The sequence below is a fragment of the Salvelinus fontinalis genome, chromosome 25 (assembly GCF_029448725.1).
Source record: "Salvelinus fontinalis isolate EN_2023a chromosome 25, ASM2944872v1, whole genome shotgun sequence".
Lineage (NCBI taxonomy): Eukaryota > Metazoa > Chordata > Actinopteri > Salmoniformes > Salmonidae > Salvelinus > Salvelinus fontinalis.
Genome location: NC_074689.1, coordinates 27,116,235 through 27,135,195, shown reverse-complemented (window position 1 = coordinate 27,135,195; position 18,961 = coordinate 27,116,235). Strand labels below are relative to the sequence as shown.

General features: G+C 45.2%; 1 protein-coding gene across 1 annotated transcript in view; it reads right to left on the bottom strand.

The window, feature by feature from the left end:
• LOC129823055 (piezo-type mechanosensitive ion channel component 2-like) overlaps window positions 1–18,961 on the bottom strand; it is a 196,054-nt gene that overhangs the window by 39,164 nt on the left and 137,929 nt on the right. Inside the window, exons 13-23 of the mRNA XM_055881739.1 lie at window positions 18,097–18,442; window positions 17,027–17,226; window positions 16,545–16,693; window positions 16,110–16,283; window positions 14,245–14,489; window positions 9,778–9,938; window positions 3,311–3,487; window positions 2,282–2,404; window positions 1,111–1,311; window positions 433–637; window positions 125–226 (exon numbers count right to left, since the gene is read on the bottom strand). Of these exons, the coding sequence (XP_055737714.1) occupies window positions 125–226; window positions 433–637; window positions 1,111–1,311; window positions 2,282–2,404; window positions 3,311–3,487; window positions 9,778–9,938; window positions 14,245–14,489; window positions 16,110–16,283; window positions 16,545–16,693; window positions 17,027–17,226; window positions 18,097–18,442 (2,083 nt within the window). The remainder of the gene's footprint in view (window positions 1–124; window positions 227–432; window positions 638–1,110; window positions 1,312–2,281; window positions 2,405–3,310; window positions 3,488–9,777; window positions 9,939–14,244; window positions 14,490–16,109; window positions 16,284–16,544; window positions 16,694–17,026; window positions 17,227–18,096; window positions 18,443–18,961) is intronic.

The window sequence follows — 18,961 nt, the reverse complement described above, 5'->3', positions numbered from 1 at the left end:
CATTCCCAGTCCCAATCCCAGTCCCAATTCCAGCCCCAGTCCCAATCTCAGTCCCAATCCCAGTCCCAATCCCAGTCCCAGTCCCAATCTTAATGGCAAATGCTCAGTCCATGGTTGTACTCACAGAGCAGGAACATTGGGTTGGGCTTGGTGTGGAAGTCAGGGAAGTACAGCCACTTGATGACGTTGGAGTCTGTGGAGGACGAGGGGAACCTCCATGGGTAGTCTGGGAGGAGGAGTTTAGTAAGTTTTCTCCTTCATAGACGATATTGACTCATGACACGTACAACAACTCTGATTTATAATATATAAAACATGATCATTACGCAGTGATGAAATGATGACCCGTGTCTTGAGTACTGAATACCAAGGGGTGACATGTAGACAAAACAAAATGTCTGCAGCAGGGGAGCCTCGGATTGGTCCACCCACCTTTGCAGGCGGCCGGGGGGACGCCAATGCAGACAAAGTACTGGAAGGTGAGCATGCAGGCCAGGAAGCAACAGTACTTGGGCCAGGTGTCAGCGATGGCCTTCCGGCGCCGCTGGTAGATGACTGCGATCAGGCCGAAAGCGTGGAGCATGGCGTAGAAGTCCATCCTCTGGCCAATCACGTTCACCGCCAACAGTAAGCATGTCTGACGATGCAATGATAATGTTTAGGAACATTTTTACTCAAGAGACTTTATATTGGGTTTACAGATGTAGGATCTTAGTTTGTGCCAGTTTGCTACAACAGGAAAATTATCCTGCAGCAACAGGAAATGATCCTGCAGCAACAGGAAATGATCCTGCTACAACAGGAAATGATCCTGCTACAACAGAAAATGTGAATTATTATGTTGATTATAATTAATGGACATTTTTTAGGGGTTGATACATTTTTCATTTTAAACCTCAAATACACGACAAGTTTTATATTTCCTGGGTTCAGAAGTAGGTGTTATGGCTCAGTCGTAATTCCATACAATGTAGGTGACTCAACAATTACTTTGTCGTCCATGAAAGGTATTTCAAAACAGAGATATAGTGGTAAATATTACAACTATCACAGAAGTAAAAAACATAATCAGAGTGTATTTGCGAACTCAACAGTGACATGACATCATACCTCCAGGCCGAACTTGTAGAAGAAGTAGTTGATGAAGTACTTGGCACCGTTGACGATGCTGTCGTCGAGGTGTTGCCGGGTGATATCGTGGAAGATGGTTCTGGTGACGGGCGTGGTGAGGTTGTTCCTCATGCGGTACAGGTCCTGGTGGCGGTAGATGGTCACCTCGAACACCAGCAGGGCCAGAATCAACAGGTTGTTCTGGATGGAGATGGACATAGGACAGATAAATGGGTCAGGGTTGAAATGACAGTGTATATATTCATGATTTAAACATGGGAACCACCATGAAAAACATTGATCCAACCAAAGAAATCCTATTCAATTACTAATTTCAAAATGTTTAACTCCTAATTCTATGGGTCCAACCAACTGTTTTCAGGCCGTCTCCAAGGATGAAGTGTAATTTGAGCACTACAAAGGGCAGTTAGGGAGATGATACCAGTGTATAATATAACACGGTTACAGTAGTTTCAGTTATATGTGAGGGAGACAGGTTGCGTATGTAACAGTATAACTTTAGTACGTCCCCTCGCCCCGACACGGGCGCGAACCAGGGACCCTCTGCACACATCAATAATAGTCACTCACGAAGCATCGTTACCCATCGCTCCACAAAAGCCGCGGCCCTTGCAGAGCAAGGGGCAACACTACTTCTAGGTTTCAGAGCAAGTGACGTAACTGATTGAAACGCTAGTAGCGCGTACCCGCTTACTAGCTAGCCATTTCACATCCGTTACACTCACCCCCCTTTCAACCTCCTCCTTTTCCGCAGCAACCAGTGATCCGGGTCAACAGCATCAATGTAACAGTATAACTTTAAACCGTCCCCTCGCCCCGACACGGGCGCGAACCAGGGACCCTCTGCACACATCAACAACAGTCACCCACGAAGCGTCGTTACCCATCGCTCCACAAAAGCCGCGGCCCTTGCAGAGCAAGAGGCAACACTACTTCTAGGTTTCAGAGCAAGTGACGTAACTGATTGAAACGCTAGTAGCGCGTACCCGCTAACTAGCTAGCCATTTCACATCCGTTACACGTATGTATGGGTGTGTGTGTGTGTGTCTGCGTGGGTGTGTATTTGTGTGCGTGCGCACGCTGCATATGTGCCTATGTGTGTGTGTGTGTGTGTGTAGTCAGGTTCCCAGGGCATCTCTCCTCCACTCACCCTCAGGTTCTCCAGTAGGGGGGAGAACTTGCGGAGACCCACCCAGTTGGCTGGGTCCACAGGGGCGCTGTAGAGCAGGGAGTGAGCCATCTCACTCCTCTGGTTATCCGTGTAGTTCACAGGCTACAGACGAGAGGACAGGAGTGTCATTAACGTCCTGAACCAGTACAGGCTAGCACAACACAGGCAAGGAGCATAATGATACATGGAGATAAAATAGAGAAGCATAGAGATAAATAGAGAAACATAGAGATAAGTAGAGAAACATAGAGATAAATAGAGATAAATAGAGAAACATAGAGATAAATAGAGATACATAGATATAAATAGAGAAACATAGAGATAAATAGAGATACATAGAGATAAATAGAGATACATAGAGATAAATAGAGAAACATAGAGATAAATAGAGAAACATAGAGATAAATAGAGATACATAGAGATAAATAGAGATACATAGAGATAAATAGAGATACATAGAGATAAATAGAGATACATAGAGATAAATAGAGATACATAGAGATAAATAGAGAAACATAGAGATAAATAGAGAAACATAGAGATAAATAGAGAAACATAGAGATACATAGAGATACATAGAGATAAATAGAGATGCATAGAGATAAATAGAAATACATAGAGATAAATAGAGATACATAGAGATAAATAGAGAAACATAGAGATAAATAGAGATAAATAGAGATACATAGAGATAAATAGAGATACATAGAGATAAATAGAACAGGAACATATAGGAAAGAAAATATTGGGAAGTGGAACATAATGTACATACAGCACTCCCCCACTCCACAAACACACTAACACAAACCCCCTGTCCACCACCCCAACACTCCCTGAACATAATGTACATACATCCCCCCCCCCCCCCACTCCACAAACACACTAACACACCCCCCCCTGTCCACCACCCCAACACTCCCTGAACATAATGTACATACAGCACCCCCCCCCACTCCACAAACACACACCCCCTTTCCACCACCCGATACTCCCTGGGCTGCTACCCACCATGGTGCAGTTCTTCGAGTACGTAGAGGGGTTTATAGAGGTGAGTTGGTAGAGCATCTTGCAGACGATGATGACACAGGTCCAGACGGTACAGACGCTGGAGGCCAGGGGCCTGAACTGACCGAAGGGCAGGGCGAACGCCCAACTCACCAGGAACACGTAGTTGAACAGAGACACCTGGAGAAAACAGGACAGAAGAGACACCTTCACTTCCTGGACGTTCTTGTTAATTTGCTAATTTAGTTGGGCCTCAATATTGGCAAAGGGTTGTAATTACTAGGCTATATTCATTTACTTTAGGCCCGCAATTTGTATTTTTTAAATGTATTATATAGGCTACATGTGACTGTTTGGTGTGTGCGTTCGGGCACGTGCATATGATTGCAATAGCAATAATGCTCAGGACAATTTAAAAGATTAGGTTATTAGGGCGGTAGGTAGCCTAGTGGTTAGAGAGTAGGGGCGGTAGGTAGCCTAGTGGTTAGAGAGTAGGGGCGGTAGGTAGCCTAGTGGTTAGAGTGTAGGGGCGGTAGGTAGCCTAGTGGTTAGAGTGTAGGGGCGGTAGGTAGCCTAGTGGTTAGAGAGTAGGTGCGGTAGGTAGCCTAGTGGTTAGAGAGTAGGGGCGGTAGGTAGCCTAGTGGTTAGAGAGTAGGGGCGGTAGGTAGCCTAGTGGTTAGAGAGTAGGGGCGGTAGGTAGCCTAGTGGTTAGAGTGTAGGGGCGGTAGGTAGCCTAGTGGTTAGAGAGTAGGGGCGGTAGGTAGCCTAGTGGTTAGAGTGTAGGGGCGGTAGGTAGCCTAGTGGTTAGAGTGTAGGGGCGGCAGGTAGCCTAGTGGTTAGAGTGTAGGGGCGGTAGGTAGCCTAGTGGTTAGAGAGTAGGGGCGGTAGGTAGCCTAGTGGTTAGAGAGTAGGGGCGGTAGGTAGCCTAGTGGTTAGAGTGTAGGGGCGGCAGGTAGCCTAGTGGTTAGAGAGTAGGGCGGTAGGTAGCCTAGTGGTTAGAGTGTAGGGGCGGTAGGTAGCCTAGTGGTTAGAGTGTAGGGGCGGTAGGTAGCCTAGTGGTTAGAGAGTAGGGGCGGTAGGTAGCCTAGTGGTTAGAGTGTAGGGGCGGTAGGTAGCCTAGTGGTTAGAGAGTAGGGGCGGTAGGTAGCCTAGTGGTTAGAGAGTAGGGGCGGTAGGTAGCCTACTGGTTAGAGTGTAGGGGCGGTAGGTAGCCTAGTGGTTAGAGTGTAGGGGCGGCAGGTAGCCTAGTGGTTAGAGTGTAGGGGCGGCAGGTAGCCTAGTGGTTAGAGAGTAGGGGCGGTAGGTAGCCTAGTGGTTAGAGAGTAGGGTGGTAGGTAGCCTAGTGGTTAGAGTGTAGGGGCGGCAGGTAGCCTAGTGGTTAGAGTGTAGGGGCGGCAGGTAGCCTAGTGGTTAGAGAGTAGGGGCGGTAGGTAGCCTAGTGGTTAGAGAGTAGGGCGGTAGGTAGCCTAGTGGTTAGAGTGTAGGGGCGGTAGGTAGCCTACTGGTTAGAGTGTAGGGGCGGCAGGTAGCCTACTGGTTAGAGTGTAGGGGCGGCAGGTAGCCTAGTGGTTAGAGAGTTGGGCCAGTAACCGAAACGTTGCAGGATCGAATCCCTGAACTGACAAGGTAAACATCTGTCGTTCTGCCGCTGAGCAAGGCAGTTAACCCACTGTTCCCAGAGCACTGTGGATGTTGATTAAAGCAGCACCCCCACACCTCTATGTTTCAGAGGGGTAGGGTTAAACGTGGCAGACACATTTCAGTTGTACAACTGACTAGGTTTCCCCCACATTCATTTTTCATCCATAGATCTATGTTAATTCCCCTTAATTCAACATAGGACACTGTGCTAACTAACCTCCAAACGAGCTTCAATGCCATACAACACTCCTTCCGTGGCCTCCAACTGCTCTTAAACGCTAGTAAAACCAAATGCATGCTTTCAACCGTTCGCTGCCCACACCCGCCCGCCCGACTAGCATCACCACCCTGGACGGTTCCGACCTAGAACATGTGGACAATTATAAATACCTAGGTGTCTGGTTAGACTGTAATCTCTCCTTCCAGACTCATATTAAACATCTCCAATCCAAAATCAAATCTAGAATCAGCTTTCTATTTCGCAACAAAGCCTCCTTCACTCACGACGTCAAACTTACCCTTGTAAAACTGACTATCCTACCGATCCTCGACTTCGGCGATGTCATCTACAAAATAGCTTCCAATACTCTACTCAGCAAACTGGATGCAGTCTATCACAGTGACATCCGTTTTTTTTTGCCAAATCACCTTATACCACCCACCACTGCGACCTGTATGCTCTAGTCGGCTGGCCCTCGCTAAATATTTGTCGCCAGACCCACTGGCTCCAGGTCATCTATAAGTCTTTGCTAGGTAAAGCTCCGCCTTATCTCAGTTCACTGGTCATGATAACAACACCCACCCGTAGCACGCGCTCCAGCAGGTATATCTCACTGATCATCCCCAAAGCCAACACCTCATTTGGCCGCCTTTCCTTCCAGTTCTCTGCTGCCAGTGACTGGAACGAATTGCAAAAAATCACTGAAGTTGGAGACTTTTATTTCCCTCAGCAACTTTAAACATCAGCTATCTGACCAGCTAACCGATCGCTGCAGCTGTATATAGTCCATCTGTAAATAGCCCACCCAATCTACCTACCTCATCCCCATACTGTTTTTATTTACTTTTCTGCTCTTTTGCACACCAGTATCTCTACTTGCACATCATCATCTGCTCATTTATCACTCCAGTGCTAATCTGCTAAATTGTGATTATTCGCTTCTGGCCTATTTATTGCCTACCTCCTCATGCCTTTTGCACACAGTGTATATAGACTTTCTTTTTTTCCGACTGTGTCATTGACTTGTTTATTGTGTTATTGGCTTGTTTATTGTTTATTCCATGTGTAACTCTGTGTTGTTGTCTGTGTCACACTGCTTTGCTTTATCTTGGCCAGGTTGCAGTTGTAAATGAGAACTTGTTCTCAACTGGCCTACCTGGTTAAATAAAGGTTAAATAATAAAAAATAAAAAAATAAACATAGTGAAACTTTTTGGTATTTTTTTCTTAAAAACCCTCAGTTCCTGTTAGTAACGTGACAGAAAACAGGGTAGGTACTGTTATTGGGGTCTGTCGTTTCATTTAGGGTTTTTCTAAAGTCTTTCAAAATGTTATGTTTTATTTTAGTTTAGGGTTACACAATCGTCTTATTAATCGTTTTGTTTTTTGTGAAGCACTACTCAGTCTGGGTAAAGTTATTCTTTAATACTTCTGTAACATAAACAGTTGATTTAAAGCAGGCTCCTGGAATGTTCGGGGCAGTGGGCATGTGGTCAAGAACGAAGAACATTTTAACATTCTTAAAAGAGGAAAGGGTTTCAATTGCTATGCTACAGGAGTCCCATTTATCTTCAACAGAACATGCTAAGCTGAAGAGGGACTGGGTGGGCCAGGTGCGCTGCCATCCTTGTAAATAAAAATGTCCCATTTATATTTGAGCACCAACATACAGACCCTGAAGGACTATTTATTTTGATTACAGATAATATACTTGGTCAACATATTACTATACTAAAAGTATAGAACACAGACACCACCAAATGTATGTCTGACATGATTATATTATTTAATCAACACTGCAAGGGTTTATTTCAGGAGAATTTAATTGTACTTTGGGTAAATTGGATAAATCATCAACTGCTCCAGTCTGGAATCATAGAGCCTCAAATGCTCTCAGAAGCGCTTGTTATTAATCTGGTTTAGTAGACGTATGGAGAGCGCTAAATCCTAATGTCAGAGACTATACTTTCTACCCTAGAACCCATAATTCATCATCTAGATTGGACAATTCTTTTATGCCCTCTACTTACATGCATGTTGTCCAGTCATGTGCTATTGTATATATATAGTCATTTCTGACCATGCCCCAGTGTATATAGATATCGAAATTGGCAACAAAAATCCCCAAAACAAGATATTGGAGACTTAATACGTCTCTGCTTAACAATGAAGGATTCTGCTCTGTGATAAAAGATAAATGATCACATTACTGGCTCGACAATCAATTCTCTCTTGTCTCAGCTGCAACTATCTGGGATGCTGCTAAAGCAACCATTAGGGGTTATATCATTTCCCAAGCGCCTCTGATCAAGAAGATTAGAATGGAAAATAGGGAAAAACTGGAGGCTGAAGTAAAGCATTTTGAACTTTTTCATAAACAACAACCAACCCAGGCGAACTGGAATTCACTAGCTTGTGCTGAGGCCAAACTCAATGTAGAGCACACAAAGCACGTAAAAAAAAAAGTTGTTTTTTACCAAGCAAAAATATGAGGAATTCAGTAACCGTCCAAGCCGAGTTAAAAAAGAACAGAATGAAAGATGTATTAAGTCTATAAGGATGGCAGGTGGCTCCACTTCTTATGATCCATTGCTTATCAATAATACCTTTTGGGACATCCATAAATCTCTTTATACTTCACAATGTACAAGATCAAACAATGAAATGACAAAATATCTGAATAAGATCATCTTGCCCACTATATCAGATGAGCGTAGAATTAGACTAAATGCTTCCTTTACTCCTCAAGAGGTTTGGGAAACTATTAAGGCAATGCCTTCGGGCACGGCACCCGGCCTAGACGGCTACTCTGCAGGGTTCTACAAGAAGTTCTGGCCTGAGATATGCCCCATCTTCATGCCTGCTCTAAATGATATGTTTGAAAGAGACATCATACCAGAGTCTTGGAAAACTGCATCCATTAGTCTGATACTAAAAATGGACAAAACCCCCATGAAACTGTTCTTTGTTTAGACCTATCAGTTTGCTAGGAGTTGATGTTAAAATAGTCACTAAGACACTTGCCCGCTGGTAGGAGGCCCTACTTCCAGACCTCATTAAAATACTTGGGCATATATGCTACTCCAAATCTTCAAGACCTGTTCACTTCAAATAATATGCCTTTGCTCACAAAGATTAAACAGGACCTGGTTAACTGGTCTACGCTATCAGGATTAATGTTTTCAGGATGAATATCCTTTCTCGGCTAAATGATCCATTCCAAAATATCCCCCGCCATCTATCTCAGTCCATTTGCTGAAGGTACCGAGCTGTCTGTTTAAAATACTAGCACACAGCTCGGATCCCCACGCATACCCCACAAGACATGCCACCAGAGGTCTCTTCACAGTCCCCAAGTCCAGAACAGACTAAGGCAGGCACACAGTAATACATAGAGCCATGACTCCATGGAACTCTATTCCACATCAGGTAACTGATGACAGTAGTAGAATCAGATTTAAAAAGCAGGTAAAAATACACCTTATGGAACAGCGGGGACTGTGAAGTAACACACACACAGGCACAGACACATGCAGACAAACACATGATAACATATGATAACAGATGATAACACGTGATAACAGATTTTGCGTTGTAGATATGTGGTAGTGGAGTATGGGCCTGGGGGTACACACTTACTGTGTTGTGAATTCTATAATGTATTGTATTGTATAATGTATTGTAATGTTTTTAAAATTGTATATGCCTTCATTTTGCCTGACCCCAGGAAGAGTAGCTACTGCCTTGCCTTGGCAGCAGCTAATGGGGATCCATAATAAATACAAATTGGAATGATATTCATTTACACATCCAGAAGAACTTGAGTAGATAATCATCTCTTTCACTGAATGTCTATTTCCTCTACTTTGATTGTGACGTTGTGTTTGACCCTGACTCTGAACGTTTGTTCAATTCCCTTGTTTAGTTAGACAAAAAATGCATATTGTTATTATGGTCAACACCTGAAGTACTATCTGAGAGGATGTGGCTTTCTCAAGCTTCTGCTATTCTACCCCTAGAGAAACTTACCTTTGATTTACACCAGAAGTCTGATACATTTAGATAAATCTGGTCTCCATTGTGGTCCTATGTAGAAAACCTCCCAATAATGACCCATATTATAATTGTGATGTTTTTCTTTTACGACTGCCTTTTTGTATAACGTTTTGCTGTATCCTTATTCATTTTATTGGACTTAGTCTGTGTGGTGCACTGTGTTTGGTTGACTATGTAACCCCTGTTAAAAGAAAACATTAGAATAAAACGATAATTACAACAAAAAAAAGGTTATTGGACTGTCCCCATAGGAGAACCCTTTGAAGAACCCTTTTTGGTTCCAGGTAGAACCCTTTTGAGCTCCACGTAGAACCCTTTACACAGAGAGTTCTACATGGAATCCAAAAGAGTTCTACCTGGAACCAAAAAGGGTTCTTCAAAGGGGACAGCGTAAGAACCCTTTTGGAACCCTTTTTTCTGAGTGTATAATGTATTTTGTAAAGCATATTTTGAGGGAGGAGGAAAGTTGCCCGTTACATTGTAAAGACCATTTAGAGAGCACGTGAACAGTATTCTCCTTGCATTCTTGATGAGATGGTGGCTGAATAGGTCACCTCTTTGACTGAGACCCAGATGATGTAGGAGGAGACGATCTTGATGATGTGGAGCTCCAGGAGCCACCAGACGGTCAGCTGCAGCTGCTGGAAGTACTGCAGAAACTTGAAGAAGAGCACCGTGAGGCGGTCCACCACCAGATACCACTTACTCCTCAGGTCTGGGGAAGAGAGGGAGAGGAGAGGGGGGAGGGAGAGACAGAGAGAGTGAGAGAGAGTGAGTGAAAGTGAGAGTGAGAAAGCACTTTATGTTAATGAGTAGAAATGGAAACCTTGGACAATAAACCTTGGAGAAAACACTCACTAGCCTACAGTACACAGACAGGGATCCCAAGTGCAAAGCTGAGACAGTCTACCACTAGAGGGTGCTGTTCCATTTTGAATAGTGGTGGATGGGGGGGACAACATCGACAGATAACTCAGCTCTCTTCATTCAGTATAATGTGCCATCTGACATGATGCTTTACAAACAAGTGATACTCTCATCTGACCTTGGAATAACCTCTTTCACAACCTTTTCACAATCAGAAGCAAACCTTTTCACAACCAACTGTCTGATAGCCAACAACAGTGTCAGTGTCTTCATGCATTTACATTTTAGTCATTTAGCAAACTGACTTACAGTGCATCTTCAGATAGCTAGGTGGGACAACCACATATCACAGTCATAGTGGGTACATGCATCTTCAGATAGCTAGGTGGGACAACCACATACCACAGTCATAGTGGGTACATTCATCTTCAGATAGCTAGGTGGGACAACCACATATCACAGTCATAGTGGGTACATGCATCTTCAGATAGCTAGGTGGGACAACCACATACCACAGTCATAGTGGGTACATGCATCTTCAGATAGCTAGGTGGGACAACCACATATCACAGTCATAGTGGGTACATGCATCTTCAGATAGCTAGGTGGGACAACCACATATCACAGTCATAGTGGGTACATGCATCTTCAGATAGCTAGGTGGGACAACCACATATCACAGTCATAGTGGGTACATGCATCTTCAGATAGCTAGGTGGGACAACCACATACCACAGTCATAGTGGGTACATGCATCTTCAGATAGCTAGGTGGGACAACCACATACCACAGTCATAGTGGGTACATGCATCTTCAGATAGCTAGGTGGGACAACCACATACCACAGTCATAGTGGGTACATTCATCTTCAGATAGCTAGGTGGGACAACCACATACCACAGTCATAGTGGGTACATGCATCTTCAGATAGCTAGGTGGGACAACCACATACCACAGTCATAGTGGGTACATGCATCTTCAGATAGCTAGGTGGGACAACCACATACCACAGTCATAGTGGGTACATTCATCTTCAGATAGCTAGGTGGGACAACCACATATCACAGTCATAGTGGGTACATGCATCTTCAGATAGCTAGGTGGGACAACCACATATCACAGTCATAGTGGGTACATGCATCTTCAGATAGCTAGGTGGGACAACCACATATCACAGTCATAGTGGGTACATGCATCTTCAGATAGCTAGGTGGGACAACCACATATCACAGTCATAGTGGGTACATTCATCTTCAGATAGCTAGGTGGGACAACCACATATCACAGTCATAGTGGGTACATTCATCTTCAGATAGCTAGGTGGGACAACCACATATCACAGTCATAGTGGGTACATTCATCTTCAGATAGCTAGGTGGGACAACCACATATCACAGTCATAGTGGGTACATTCATCTTCAGATAGCTAGGTGGGACAACCACATATCACAGTCATAGTGGGTACATGCATCTTCAGATAGCTAGGTGGGACAACCACATATCACAGTCATAGTGGGTACATTCATCTTCAGATAGCTAGGTGGGACAACCACATATCACAGTCATAGTGGGTACATGCATCTTCAGATAGCTAGGTGGGACAACCACATATCACAGTCATAGTGGGTACATTCATCTTCAGATAGCTAGGTGGGACAACCACATATCACAGTCATAGTGGGTACATGCATCTTCAGATAGCTAGGTGGGACAACCACATATCACAGTCATAGTGGGTACATTCATCTTCAGATAGCTAGGTGGGACAACCACATATCACAGTCATAGTGGGTACATTCATCTTCAGATAGCTAGGTGGGACAACCACATATCACAGTCATAGTGGGTACATTCATCTTCAGATAGCTAGGTGGGACAACCACATATCACAGTCATAGTGGGTACATTCATCTTCAGATAGCTAGGTGGGACAACCACATATCACAGTCATAGTGGGTACATTCATCTTCAGATAGCTAGGTGGGACAACCACATATCACAGTCATAGTGGGTACATGCATCTTCAGATAGCTAGGTGGGACAACCACATATCACAGTCATAGTGGGTACATTCATCTTCAGATAGCTAGGTGGGACAACCACATACCACAGTCATAGTGGGTACATTCATCTTCAGATAGCTAGGTGGGACAACCACATACCACAGTCATAGTGGGTACATTCATCTTCAGATAGCTAGGTGGGACAACCACATATCACAGTCATAGTGGGTACATTCATCTTCAGATAGCTAGGTGGGACAACCACATATCACAGTCATAGTGGGTACAGTGCATCTTCAGATAGCTAGGTGGGACAACCACATATCACAGTCATAGTGGGTACATGCATCTTCAGATAGCTAGGTGGGACAACCACATATCACAGTCATAGTGGGTACATTCATCTTCAAATAGCTAGGTGGGACAACCACATATCACAGTCATAGTGGGTACATGCATCTTCAGATAGCTAGGTGAGACAACCACATACCACAGTCATAGTGGGTACATGCATCTTCAGATAGCTAGGTGGGACAACCACATATCACAGTCATAGTGGGTACATGCATCTTCAGATAGCTAGGTGGGACAACCACATATCACAGTCATAGTGGGTACATTCATCTTCAGATAGCTAGGTGGGACAACCACATACCACAGTCATAGTAGGTACAGCTATCAGCAGTCAGAGCAAGTAAGGGGGGGGGGGGGGAGTCAAGTGCGAGTGTTCGGGGTGAGGAGGTGCTGTGGGATTATTTAAGATATTCTTTGAAGAGGTAGGGTTTTAGATGTTTTCAGAAGATGGGCAGGGACTCTGCTGTCCTAGCTTCAGGGGGAAGCTGGTTCTACCATTGGGGTGCCAGGACAGAGAAGAACCTGGGCTGAGTTCCAGTAGTCTAGACGGGAGATGACAAGTGCCTGGATTAGGACCTGCGCCTCATCCTGTGTGATGTAGCGTTGTACTCATAACAGAAGGAGACAGAGAGAGAGATTACGTGGACACCTCTTCCTTTGACAGACACTGCGTTGTGTCTCTTCCATGTGTGATTTACTCCCCTTGTCTATATGTGACTGGGCTGAGGGGATTTCAGCACATTCTGGGCATGGTGACATTATGTCATCACGCACGCACAGCACACACACAGAGCACACACACACAAACACGCACAATACACCTAAAGCACACACACACACACAGAGCACACACACACAAACACACACAGCACACCCAAACACATATTTTATTATTTCTTGTTGTTGTTGCATTTTCGAGAAGGAAAGAATTTCATTGGACGATGTATGCCGATGTGTATCCTGTACATATGACTAATAAAACCAAAACTTGATATTCAAACTCATTCTTACTTCAGCAGGAAACAGATGTTGAACAGCCCGAGCATTGTTCTGTCAAGACACTGAGACAGCATCAGGGTTCAGACACACACAAACACACAGAAATCCCCTCAGCCTACACACGGTCAAACAGAGGAACGACTGTGGAGACAGTGTGTTGAGCAGCCTGTAGTCAGCATCAAATGAACACACCATTCACTGGGAAAAGACTACTAGAGAACTGGATGCATGCAGCCTGTAACTACAGTATGGGACTTCAACAACTGAAATCCTCCAAACTAACTATAGCTAGCAGCGTTGTGCATAAAGGACAGTGTAACAACCATGAGAACCTATGAGAAAATACCTCTGAGAAAGAGGTGTGTCCAGAGTACCATAATAGAATGATACATACTGGAGGAACACAGCCCTGGTTAAACACCAAGCTGGTTTTCTCATCCAACAATCTAGACACTTTCATTGTCCTTTATTTACTGTCTTCTTCTCTCTCTCTCTCTCTCTCTCTCTCTCTCTCTCTCTCTCTCTCTCTCTCTCTCTCTCTGTGCCTGATTCCCCGTCACTCCAATAAAGCCTTAGTGTAGTGGGATATGTCACAATCACGTCAAATCAATTATTTTATTATACACCAAATACAAATACAACTACTCCAGATGACGGCTTCTATATTAGATTCATCAACTTTTATTGGCTGAAATATGATGAAGGAAGGTGCTTGCAAACCCACTGACATTTAATGCTTTTCATAAAAGGATAATTTGTTATCCCTGTGCATATGCGTCAGGTTCTCTGTCTAGGTACCTGACATCTCGTCGACCGAGGACTCCGCCTTGCTGCAGTGCTCCAGGGGTTCTTCATACCTCTTCTCCTCCTCCTCTTCCTCCTCCTCCTCCTCCTCCTCATAACTTCTCTTCTTCTCCTCCTCCTTCTTCCCGTCTTCCTCTTCCAGCTGCACCTTCTCCCCAGCCTCCTCGTCTTTGGTGGTCACAGTGAGGGTGGGTTTGATGAGAGAGATATCTGCCAGACTGCCATCTAGGTGCACCAGCCTGGGAGTGGAGATAGAAATAGAATGACTAGAACAGACACAGCTCCTAATAGTTGTCCCTCTAGTTCTATGGGAGGCACTGTCAGGCTGGGACCCTGCAGTTATCAAGAGATAATTTGTTCTGTCTCCTTCCCTTCATGACCACTAGTCTCAACGTGACAGGTTTAAAATAAAGAGAGACCAACCTGTCCATACAGCCACTTCTTCCTCATAACATGTGACAAGTACTGTACCCTACTATAAAAAGTATTCTAACTTATGGAGAAATTATTTAACATCTACTCGCAATCTCCCAAATCAAACTACGGAGTGGCTGCCGATCCGACTTTTCTGGACCCTTCTTCCTGACATCTAAAGGTCCCGAAGCATCTGCACATGTGCAGGATTTTCCACTTCACACACAGACTCTGTTCTACTTAGAGAGAACAGGCTACTCTGGCGATTGGTGGCCATTTAATATACATCAAAGCTGAATCAACGTCTGCAAGATCTCATAATGTTCTCAGTATTCTGGGGAACAGAACCGAGTACAACAACATATTATAAGGTTACTGTTACACCAAAAACACCACCTCATTTCTTACAAAGATTTTAGGATGATTGTGTAAATTTTTTCTCATGTGGCCGAAACTCAGCGAGCGCCACTAGGCAAAATATGTGCTTTGCATATCCCCATGAAACTGATTGAGATCAAGTGGTTGGTATGCAGATGCTGCATGGACGTTTCACTGGTAAAACTTGAAGAATTATCGTTCACGATTGACAGGAAGCAATGTGAAGGGATGTTTTCTATGAGTAGAGGAGAGACGGTGTGTAAAGTAGAGAATCCCCACAGAAGCTTGGGACCCTGTCAGGAAAAGGGGTCCAGAAAAGTCAGCCATCAAAATGTGCCTTCAATGAAAGAACATGTGATGAAATGGATTTAATGAACGCTTCCAACAGCACTTACACTGCACCTTTGGCAATGGTACATGTAATACACAGAACGTGGTTTCTGTAGTCAACAATGCTACATTCGTGCCTTGCATAACAACAACTAGTTAGCTAATGCTAAATCAGGCGCCCTAAAACTAATGGTACAACAGGTAAGGAGAAAAGGACCCAAGCAGACAGAGAGAGGGGGCATTACAGTTCAACTACCAGCCAGTAGGGGCATGGGTAATGGATAGCCATGGTGGATTTCACCTCAATTAATTGCTGGATAGAGTATGGAAAGTTTTAAGTCAATCAGAGGCTGCTAGAGACCAATACTAGACCTGCGTTTCCCAACCTTGTCTGTTCCAGGATCCCCAAATCACAGCCAAACAGTCCAGGACTACCATCCGTGGAGTCACTTACGTTGTTTAAGATAAAATATCTTAGCGGTCACATTTAGTCCATTTTAGCAGTGAACGTAACAAATTAAAGGCCTATTATTAATATAAACAAAGTAATGTAAAATCTGTGAAAGAAAAACAGCGCTGATAATGATATTGAACCTTAAGTTAATTGAATAGATGGAATGACATGTTTTTTTGGGGAAGAGTTTAGAATCCTGTGGGACTCAGGTGGGGAAAAGGCCAATTGCATGAGCACTGCCAGAGAGACTTATTTTCCAGTGTGTGGTCCGCGTGACACTCACCTGGTGATCGTGCTCTTCTGTTTGTCGGCCACCGTCTTGATGTCAGTGAGCAGGAGGAAGCGCTGGTGGAAGTAGTGCAGGTGGAGGATGCAGACCAACAGGAAGGAGGTGGGGAGGAAGATCCTTGTGAACAGAGCCGGGACAGAGAACTTCTCCAGACCCAGGTCCTCCAGTCTACACAGGGAGAGACAGGAGGAGGAGGGCGGTTGACACGGAATGATGGTAAAGACACAGACAGACAGACAGACAGACAGACAGACAGACAGACAGACAGACAGACAGACAGACAGACAGACAGACTCTCTCTCTCTCTCTCTCTCTCTCTCTCTCTCTCTCTCTCTCTCTCTCTCTCTCTCTCTCTCTCTCTCTCTCTCTCTCTCTCTCTCTCTCTCTCTCTCTCTCTCTCTCTCTCTCTCTCCATATGTGTTTACTCACTTGTCCTTGCTCATGCCGGTCATGTTGAACCAGACGTGGATGGAGGAGTCAAACTGGAAGGTGTAGATCAGGATGAGGACCAGCATGGTGTACACCACCACAGACATCCAGAAGTACTTCAGCATGCTTCTCCACCACTCGTAGTGCACCTGGCGATGGCCAGAGAGACAGGCTGTTACACAACTTTTACACCTACCTTCAGATCACCATCCACTACTACACTATGTGTAGTTTGAATGTTACAGATACTCATTTTACATTTACATTTACGCTCTTATCCAGAGCATAGTGCATATATTTCAGTACTTTTTCGTGCTCTCCAGAAGTACAGAAATGGTGTATGTGGAGTGCACTTGATTTAGTTTCCCCGGTAGTATGGAACCAAAGGAAGGTCCCAAAAGGTGCATCAGCCCTGGGCTAGATCAAAAACCTGCACAGAGCCACCCGGACAGGAAGGTACAGTAAGCCTACAGTAACAGCACCTGGTAGCAGGCCACACAGAAGAGGAGGAGCATCATGTAGATGATCTTGTACATGACGATGCGTCCCTCGAAGCTGACGAAGAAGAACATGCCGCCGCAGATATAGATCCAGTACTTGTTCAACATGGCCATGAGAGTGTTGCCTAGCACCTCCATCATCTCCCTGTGGCCACCGCTCTCATCCATCACTTCCTTGTCCTCTATAAGAAGCACATGGGAGGGAAGAGCTGAAGCAATGACATAGAAGATGACAACACCAACAGCAACAACAACAACAGCAACAACAAAAACAACAACAACAACAAAAACAACAACAACAACAACAGCAACAACAACAGCAACAACAAAAACAACAACAACAGCAACAACAGCAACTACAGCAACAACAAAAGCAACAACAACAACAGCAACAACAAAAACAACAACAACAACAAAAACAACAACAGCAACAATAGCAACAACAAAAACAACAGCAACAACAAAAACAACAACAACAACAGCAACAACAACAACAGCAACAACAGCAGTGACAGAGGGATAAGCTAACACAACTAAGGCCAAAAACGGAGGTGATTAATGTCTTTCTTGACACCTGTGAGGTTACTTATAGAGCAGAATTCTAATTCAAGACATGCTTATATTTCATTTAAATAATGAATTAATGTCAATCGGAGATGTTTGTGAAAGTTTGCATTACACGTGTTCATCTGAAACTCATACTGTACATAAGGGATGGGCATCTTTGATGGGGGTGGCGGGCGGTCACAAAAAATCTGAACTCATCATAAGGGGCCACAGTGGCTCAAGGGTCTGCATACCCACATCCATACCCACACATGCAGTCAGAGCCCTAGCCTTTTGGCGGCCCTAATAACATTTTTGTTGGAACAGTGAGTTGAGACCACGGCCGAGTTCCCGAAATTGATCCGCGGGCCGTCAGTTGTCCATCCCTGCTGTACATACTCTCACCAGGAACTCTCAGTCAGACAGACAGACAGTCAGACAGACGGACAGAAGGACAGACAGATAGGCCGACGGACAGAGACTGACAGACTCAGGAGCTGTCTTACCCTTCTTGTGGGCATGGATGACCCTGATGTCCAATAGCACCTCTTCTCTCTGGCTCTCCTTCCTCTCTGTCAACGCTTGTCTCAGCAGCAGCCAGAAACTCAGCAGGCACAGCATCTTGGAGCCCAGTTCCCGGAAGGGCACCTCTTTCTTTAAGAAAAGCCCGGGCACGGGTTGGAGGAGCTCGAAGCTCCAGATATACTGTAGGATGATCAACAGGTTCCCATAGAACACCATGAAGGGGGAGGTGGTCATGGTGTACTGACGGCGGTCGCGCACCATCCACAGCGTGCAGGACCAGATGAGAAACACAAAGGTCAGCCAGCTGACATAAGTGATACTCCACGCCTGGGAGGGAAGGAAAGATGGGGAGGGAGAGATGGGGAGGAAGGGAGGGAAAGATGGGGAGGAAGGGGGGAGGGAGGGAGGGAGAGATGGGGAGGAAGGGTGAGATGGGGAGGGACGAGGGAGATAGAGATGGGGAGGGAGAGAGAGATAGGGAGGGAGGAGGGAGAGATGGGGAGGGAGGAGGGAGAGATGGGGAGGGAGGGAGAGAGAGAGATGGGGAGGGAGAGAAGGAAAGATGGGGAGGGAGAGATGGGGAGGAAGGGAGGGAGAGATGGGGAGGAATGGGGGAGGGAGGGAGGGAGAGATGGGGAAGGAGGGAGAGAGAGAGATGGGGAGGGAGAGAAGGAAAGATGGGGAGGGAGGGAGGGATAGGGAGGGAGGGATGGGGAGGGAGGGAGGGAGAGAGATATGGGGAGGGAGGGGAGAGATGGGGAGGAAGGGAGGGAGAGATGGGGAGGAAGGGAGAGATGGGGAGGAAGGGAGGGAGAGATGGGGAGGAAGGGAGAGATGGGGAGGGAC